Here is a 9487-nt window from a genome sequence, read left to right as displayed (position 1 = left end):
CATCTCGTCTATTTTTTTCTCACTTGATTTCACGACTTTGAACTGGTATTTGCTCACGTTATCCACTACACAGTCTTCCCATTCTCGGACGACATAAAAATAGCGTACACATTCCCCCATCAGCCCGAGCTCTTTCGTTTCACCAGATTCAGCATGACTTAGATTCGCTGACTCGCTGTTCGAACGACTCTGGCCTAACCTTCTCCTCCAGGAAATCCTACATAGCTTCCTGCCGCTGCTCCCTTCCGGCTGACGCTTTCATAATAAATGGAAATCCCATCAATCATTCCACGGATATCAAAGATCTTGGCCTCAGATACTCCTGTACATTTAACTAATTCCACCAGCTGCAGTTTCTCTATGCCCGAGCACGCAGGCTCAGTTTATTGCTACTGCGCTCCTTTCACCTTCCAGACACAATGGTTGCAATTTATAAGCTATGCGTATGGCCAATCGTCGATTTCTGTCCGGTGTTCTCCTCCTTTTATACGCAAAATTGTAGGCTCGCACTTGAAAACGTCCAACGCTCATTCATGAAAAAGCTGTTCCCTCGGTCAAACCCTCTTACTTACCGCTCTCGCTGCCAAACCCTTGGCGTCAAGCCACTATGTCTCAGATGGTTTAGGATAAATCTAACTCTCCTACACCGCCTGCTGCACAAAAATGCCTTTATAGCAGAGGCTAGACCCAACGTAAACTCACGTCCTCGCCCGACTAGTCCGGGAAAACATGGCAGGTTAAGTTTCCTGCGACTTGCTCAATTTTATGTCTTCTATTGTGGGAAGCAAAAGACAACTTTTGCGTTTGTAAACCTGCAGCCAAGGGGAACAGAATGCCAATTCACATTAAGCTTGGCCGGAGAATATCATGCTCCTGCACACGGTATTCTAGACATCCTAGGAAGCAGCAACTTTTTTGTGATTAATCAATGAGACACAAAAATAATATCGCGACGAATTCGCGCACCGCGATGAACGAACCAACTCGGCATTTCGTCATCAAACATAATCCTGGAACTTACTTTAGTTAACAATCCAGCTGAAATTGACCAGTGCATACGAAATATTTCTTTGGGTTCTGTTGAGTCCTTCGACAAGTCGTAGTTGATGTACGAATGACGGTACTTTATCTATCAGAAAGGTCCGAATATTATACGTGACCCTAGGATGGTCGGAACCTATTGGGATCTTAAACCACCAAAATTTGCAAAGAAAAGCCGGCAAGCATCCATGCAAGTCAATAATGAAATCAAGTTGGCTAAAGCGTTCATGCACGCCACAGAAGCACGACCAAATATGGTTAGAGTTGATTCATCTCTCAGAACCACAATGATTGTTGATAGCTGTCCACTAAACGCCCATCAGACTGCCTAGAATAATGCCAGAAAGCGCTCTTTGAATAGCGCGGAGCCCCTGTAACTTTTCCAATAGCACGCACTCGCTTGATTGAATATGGCTCTTGTGTACCTTTTCTGGCACTGGGCACAGGAGTGTGAAAAGCAGTAACAGCAACATGTCTTTTATTTTACCCTGACATTTATTCAAAGAAGAGGTGTAGCTGAAGAGTTCCACCAGTTGGTGGCGTAAATCTGTTTTAATCGACCTATAAATTCTGCGTGTAACCAAGGCAATTGGATTGCCGTCTGAGTTGAGCCTTTGGCCTGATACCAGCCTCTGTTGTTTTGCCCGGATGAAACGCATTCGTTACGATGGAAGGAAATGTTATGACTGCTGCTCCCATAAATTCTCAACACAAAAGTTAACGGGACGGGGAATTCATGCTTCTTGGCTTGCTTATCGCCGATTCCTTGCGGTCAGAAGAACAATTTACCAACTACCGAATGACGACGCATTTTGTGCTGGTGTTTTGTAATGGCTGACTTATACTACATGGGATGTTACCTGACTCCAAACAGCAACTAATTCATTGCAGTGTAAGAGTTTTTTTATGCCGTAGTCCACACTTCACACAAAAGCTTCCGTCGAAGTCTGCTGGTTGACAGCTCTTGTCATCGGCAAGAGGTCTGTCCAGTACGGAATGATTTTGTACGTTGGTCCCAAGATAGACATCCGTGCAACATTTGAATCAACTGCCACATCGCATCTACTTGGATGCGTTGATTCGTCTTTGATTTATTTGTCTGCGATTTTCTCCTAATCTTGATTTAATTGAATATCATATCATACGCCTATCAAATGAACCCTAAAACGTGAGACATGTCGTAACCTGCTGAAGGTTTTTCAGCAATCCTCTGGGTAGCAGGTCGTTTCAAGATAGGTGTACATATTTTGTTGTGTATCAACCGAGTGGCCAACTGCCCGGTTTTTTCACCTGGCGTTTTATTGGTCAGTTCATAATCAGGTATTGTTCCTCCCTTTGTAATTGGTCTGCCCATTGCGCTGATTTATGTTCGGTACTGCGCATCCGGTGTATCCAAAATTTCTTCTTTGAGGTACCTGGATAATGATTCTAGACTAGATACATCTGGCTTGGAGCCGATCCCTTCTCATCCCACGTGCATGAACATCAACCAGTTGATGAAGCTGATACAACAGCATCAGGTTGAAAATGTGGTGGCAGAACAAGTGCTCAAAACAGAGAATTTTAAAGGACTCCTTACCAGCCTGATTGTTAGACAAACTAAGGCCTCCCCAACGACCTTATCTAAATATAAGATGAAGTTTTAAAGAGCTGTATGAGAACATATTCAAATTCGATGGCACTAAGTTTGATGATGCGTCTCTATCATGGCTAGAGTGATCACGTGAAGCATTGAAATTCGTGCAGTGTGTTTGAGTGGACCGACAACACAAAACTGTTCTAACTGTGTCGGCCGACTGGCCTATTTTTGTTCGTCTTGAGCACCTATCGTGCACTGGTACGTCAGATATGTGAAGCGTCTTGATGCCTCCACAAGTCCTGAGAATGCCGACGGTTTTGCCTCAATGCTTTCGGTTTATAACGAACGATCTTCGGGCAGCTAGCTTGATGAATAAACGCCACCCACGTTTCGCGACGATGAAAAAACGCGATGCAGAACAGCTGCTATTCATTTTATTTTGCAAAAGCAGCATCAAGATTCGTGTTCGTTAGGAACAGGCGATGTGAACAGAGTCGAAACTGAACTGAACGCAAATGAACTTAATTGAAATGGACTGAGCTGAACTTAACTGAACTGAACTGAATTGGACACGGCAGCTTCAACCAGCTCCGGTCCATCTAGGTGTGCCCATAATGTTACGGCATAACACTTCGGATTTTTTTAAAATTCCGAATTAGCTACATCACTTTTCACCTTCCATCAGTCGCCCTATTGATAACGGTTTGTGACGTAAAATAATTTAGAGGATATTGAACCAATGAACAACATGTTGCGGCATGAACACCCAATTTCAAAAAAGGACGAAGTTGTTAGTGTTTTGAGCACCACATTTGCCCTGAAAGTTCATTTGCTGGACATTTAACTAAAAGTACTTTTGAGAATGTGGCCTGACTTACGGGACGCCGTGAGTAAATGCATTGGCTAGTAATGTTTGCATATTTTGCACACTCTTGTTTCTGTGCATCATGAAGTCAACTTGCCTCCTGAATTGTGAGGCGGTGCGTCCGGAATCGATCGAAAACGGCCTGGAAACACATGAGCTCATCCCTCTTGAACATGCCCTTTGGCGTTTACTTATGGTGGGTTAACACATCCACCACGATTTGACGAAACGTTTTCTTGACGATTTGACCAAGCTGATAAAAGTGAGAAGAATAGTTGTGGGAGGTTGTAGATAGACTATAAAAAATTTGTCGCACATCTGAACAAATTACGTTGGATTTTTCTGTGGCTTCAAGAAACGACCGATAAAATTTTGGAATGATAACATTTACCTGTTCCAATGCATCCTCAATACCTATTCCCCAACACACAAATAGACTTCTACTTAAAACGATCTTTTATCCTGCATTCAGTCCATTTGTTGAGATCGACTGTATAAGAAGAATGAAAATACCAACCTGAAGTGCACAATGCAGCTTTTGCGAAGCGATTTCATGTTCTTCCTCGGTTGCGGCCTGCATCTATCGTCGAGACTTTGAAAACAAATGCACCTGGCAAGAAAGCATACTATCTACAGCATTCGGCTAAAACCTAGAAAAATGTTGAGCAACGCTTACTGGTAACAGGAACTCTGTCAGTGCTGAGTGGAAATCTAGATTACTCACTATTAAGAAGAAACAATCTAAATCCACTCGGTTGCTAGGGTAACGTAAAGTACTGACGAAATTCATTCCTCTGTACATCAGTTTGGAGTACGTAGAACATCACTAAACTTTTCATGAATTTCGCGGAAAATCTGAAATGCGGTGTTATTTCTCAGGTGTAGATTCATGCCATGAGCACATCCAACTAAACTCGTTGATGAAACAACGATCCCATTGCAGAATGAAATAGCACCATGAGTTATTCAGGTGATAATTTCTGTGCTCTCACCATGGTCAGTGGTAAACACCATGTTCCGTCGGAGGATGCAACATGGAGTCGACGAATAATTGCATTCGGTGAAATACCTGTCAGTTGGACCGATAGGTTTTCGACATCAGCCCGATTATCACTGATCATGGTACAGGCGGTCATCAGGCGCTACGTGTGTTTGATCTACGATTCAATCGCTCGGCGTTGTTTAAGCAGACCGGCTGCTATTACTATAAAAACTGATCTGTCTGTCTTACTGTCTATCTGTCTGCATGTCTTCCTGTCTGTCTATCTATCTACCCACCTCCCACCTATATATCTATCTTGAGAGTTGTCGGGAACCACATGGAGATGTTGATCGGATTAACACTAGTTTCCATCAAAACATATTTTTATTGAGATTATTGAGTCAGCCCTTAAATAGCATCCTTCGTCGATATTAAATAGGATCATAGGTGTTTCTGACACTGAACTTACAACTCATAAGACTGTCATTGGAATGTGAAGTGGTCACTTGGTTCGTTAAACATCCAGCAGTAAATGATCCAAAGGAAAATTCAACATATGGAATACGGCGCTGTTCATGTTCTGCTATGGCCCCATCATTTCGGTGCACCAGCAGATTATAATGACCTTGGAAGTTTCCAACTAGGAGGCGCTCCATCGCCTGAAATAAACAATAAACAGAAACCTATCAGTTCATCGTCAACCAGGATAGCGTATTCTTACACACAAGGCAGAATCGGCTCAACATGGGGCCGTAATTTACCACCTTAATACTCACGTGTTAGTGTTGAAAAATCCGGTCGATCAATGAACGTCATTTACGAAACCGTTTCATCCACCATCAGTGTATAGCAATAGTATTGTCACCTAAGTATTCTCGTTCAGGTTCAAGGCACTCATCGCACCATCACAGAAAACCACATCACGTGGCCACAAATTGACGGGCTCCTCGAGTGTCGACTGTCCAGATGGAAGTTTCCGTCATCGCGTAAATCTAATGTTCCTCTGAGTTACTTGTAAATGATTCATATAGATTACACTACCTTCTGTTCCTTAGCATAGAAACGTATGAATCATAAGGTACCCAAAGCCACTGCTTGGTTATCCGGAAAGTGACACCGGCTAGGTTTGGATAACTAGTTGCCTCGACTGGCAACCTTGCTGAACTCGGTCTATGGAACCTGAAGTTCCTAATCAAGTATTTGCAACATTGACCCTCACTGATCCAAGGTAGCCAAATACAACTCTCATCTCGATACATACACTCATTTTCATAACAGTTTGACTTTTCACAAGTGGCCCAAATGAATCTCTCTGTAGCATTGTGTGACTCACCAATTCACCGTATTTCATCACGTGACTGAACACTGTACACTTTCTCACTGCTTCGTACTGTTGCTCCAGTGTACGCCTTTTTATGTCATACTGCGTGCGGGTGGGAGATAATGACAACGGGGAGCTATGTGAAGCAAACAGATCAGCCTACGCAATTTTTAGACGAATCCGCTGTGGGGAAACATTGAAACTATCACTAGAGTTAAGACTACCGACGTATGTTATGAGACATACTGCAGGTGAATTAGTGAACGCCTCGCTGNAACCTGAAGTGCACAATGCAGCTTTTGCGAAGCGATTTCATGTTCTTCCTCGGTTGCGGCCTGCATCTATCGTCGAGACTTTGAAAACAAATGCACCTGGCAAGAAAGCATACTATCTACAGCATTCGGCTAAAACCTAGAAAAATGTTGAGCAACGCTTACTGGTAACAGGAACTCTGTCAGTGCTGAGTGGAAATCTAGATTACTCACTATTAAGAAGAAACAATCTAAATCCACTCAGTTGCTAGGGTAACGTAAAGTACTGACGAAATTCATTCCTCTGTACATCAGTTTGGAGTACGTAGAACATCACTAAACTTTTCATGAATTTCGCGGAAAATCTGAAATGCGGTGTTATTTCTCAGGTGTAGATTCATGCCATGAGCACATCCAACTAAACTCGTTGATGAAACAACGATCCCATTGCAGAATGAAATAGCACCATGAGTTATTCAGGTGATAATTTCTGTGCTCTCACCATGGTCAGTGGTAAACACCATGTTCCGTCGGAGGATGCAACATGGAGTCGACGAATAATTGCATTCGGTGAAATACCTGTCAGTTGGACCGATAGGTTTTCGACATCAGCCCGATTATCACTGATCATGGTACAGGCGGTCATCAGGCGCTACGTGTGTTTGATCTACGATTCAATCGCTCGGCGTTGTTTAAGCAGACCGGCTGCTATTACTATAAAAACTGATCTGTCTGTCTTACTGTCTATCTGTCTGCATGTCTTCCTGTCTGTCTATCTATCTACCCACCTCCCACCTATATATCTATCTTGAGAGTTGTCGGGAACCACATGGAGATGTTGATCGGATTAACACTAGTTTCCATCAAAACATATTTTTATTGAGATTATTGAGTCAGCCCTTAAATAGCATCCTTCGTCGATATTAAATAGGATCATAGGTGTTTCTGACACTGAACTTACAACTCATAAGACTGTCATTGGAATGTGAAGTGGTCACTTGGTTCGTTAAACATCCAGCAGTAAATGATCCAAAGGAAAATTCAACATATGGAATACGGCGCTGTTCATGTTCTGCTATGGCCCCATCATTTCGGTGCACCAGCAGATTATAATGACCTTGGAAGTTTCCAACTAGGAGGCGCTCCATCGCCTGAAATAAACAATAAACAGAAACCTATCAGTTCATCGTCAACCAGGATAGCGTATTCTTACACACAAGGCAGAATCGGCTCAACATGGGGCCGTAATTTACCACCTTAATACTCACGTGTTAGTGTTGAAAAATCCGGTCGATCAATGAACGTCATTTACGAAACCGTTTCATCCACCATCAGTGTATAGCAATAGTATTGTCACCTAAGTATTCTCGTTCAGGTTCAAGGCACTCATCGCACCATCACAGAAAACCACATCACGTGGCCACAAATTGACGGGCTCCTCGAGTGTCGACTGTCCAGATGGAAGTTTCCGTCATCGCGTAAATCTAATGTTCCTCTGAGTTACTTGTAAATGATTCATATAGATTACACTACCTTCTGTTCCTTAGCATAGAAACGTATGAATCATAAGGTACCCAAAGCCACTGCTTGGTTATCCGGAAAGTGACACCGGCTAGGTTTGGATAACTAGTTGCCTCGACTGGCAACCTTGCTGAACTCGGTCTATGGAACCTGAAGTTCCTAATCAAGTATTTGCAACATTGACCCTCACTGATCCAAGGTAGCCAAATACAACTCTCATCTCGATACATACACTCATTTTCATAACAGTTTGACTTTTCACAAGTGGCCCAAATGAATCTCTCTGTAGCATTGTGTGACTCACCAATTCACCGTATTTCATCACGTGACTGAACACTGTACACTTTCTCACTGCTTCGTACTGTTGCTCCAGTGTACGCCTTTTTATGTCATACTGCGTGCGGGTGGGAGATAATGACAACGGGGAGCTATGTGAAGCAAACAGATCAGCCTACGCAATTTTTAGACGAATCCGCTGTGGGGAAACATTGAAACTATCACTAGAGTTAAGACTACCGACGTATGTTATGAGACATACTGCAGGTGAATTAGTGAACGCCTCGCTGTTTCCGGTCACCATACATGTGCATATAACATATCTTAAGGATTTGGTGCTCCATGCTTCTGATTGTCACCACCACCACCATCCTCATCATCATAATCGCCATCAACGGAATAAGATACTTATGATGGAATGCCATACAAGAATTTCAAATTATTTGTAGTGGTAAACTAAAGGATAATGGGACAGGAAGGAAAACCTAGGGCTAGCTTACAGCATACACCCGAGATACTTATACATCCGAGACCGAGTCAGACAATCTGGATAGAAACAGACGGCCTGAACGTAAATGGCATATTGATTCATTTCGACAGATGTATTGAGACGAAGGCGTTCAGGAGATCCACCAGCATCATCGTCATCATTATTATCATCAACATCAACGTCATCACTGTCAACATCCGTATTCACCATTGACACTTCCCTGCATGCATTCAATGTCCAATTAGTGCCCTATTAAATAGAAAAGGATCAAAATGCGCCTACAGCTCCAGATAATTACACAGGCGATCTGAAACGAAAATGATAACAAGAACTCCGATACTATCGACTCAAGTCCAGTCACGATGGGAATCAGGCGGTCTCCACCGACGAGGGCGAATGGCACCGATGGTGCCCAGACATTTGTCAGTCTCTTTCATATCACCTTGAAGATCAGAGACAAACCTGATTAGGAGGGTAGTGAAAATTTTTGGACATGCAACCAATGGATTGAGTAGTTTGGGACCAACGGGCGCTCGTAATGCCTCAATTGCCATAAATCCTCTTTATGCTTGAAACCAAAATAATAAATTATTTTGAGAATCAAATGGACTACCACTGGCTGCTGAATACCACTGAACTACCCATCCACAACTGACAGGCTTATCTGTAACATTTCTGTGTAAACTCACGCGATCCGAATCGGAAAGCCAGGCATACGAGAAATCGTCCGCTAGACAAACATCGATTTACATGTCATAACAAAAAATAGCCCAGAATTATTCGTTATTATTCATCATTATCGGGAGGAACGATAGATGAAAATACTGAAGATTCACTGCCGTACAAGCATGATAAATTATTCCTAGTGTATAAATAAAGGATAATGGAACATGAAGGAAAACCTAGGGCTAGCCTACAGCATACACCCGAGATACCTACACATCCCGTACCTAGTCAGACACTCTGGATAAAAACTGACAGAATGAATGCCATTGACATATTGATTCATTAAACGGCAGCGTGCCGGAGATCCACTGTCGTCATCAACATCATCACCATCATCATCATCGTTGTCAACATTATCAACGTCATCGGTTTCGGCATCTGTATTCAACATTGACGCTTCCCTGCGTGTATTTAAAATCCATTGACTGCCCCACT

At 42.9% G+C, this 9487-nt stretch overlaps 1 protein-coding gene across 1 annotated transcript in view; it reads right to left on the bottom strand.

Annotated features, from left to right (window-relative positions):
- Positions 1 to 7190, bottom strand: part of T265_15530 (hypothetical protein) — a gene marked incomplete at both ends in the record, with an annotated part of 36161 nt that extends 28971 nt beyond the window's left edge. Inside the window, one exon of the mRNA XM_009178519.1 lies at positions 7140 to 7190. Within this exon, the coding sequence (XP_009176783.1) occupies positions 7140 to 7187 (48 nt within the window). The remainder of the gene's footprint in view (positions 1 to 7139) is intronic.
- Positions 7191 to 9487: the final 2297 nt, after the last annotated feature.

Source organism: Opisthorchis viverrini (genome assembly GCF_000715545.1).
Source record: "Opisthorchis viverrini unplaced genomic scaffold opera_v5_573, whole genome shotgun sequence".
Classification (NCBI taxonomy): domain Eukaryota; kingdom Metazoa; phylum Platyhelminthes; class Trematoda; order Opisthorchiida; family Opisthorchiidae; genus Opisthorchis; species Opisthorchis viverrini.
The sequence above is the reverse complement of the archived record's forward strand: the minus strand, read 5'-3'. Positions and strand labels throughout refer to the sequence as shown.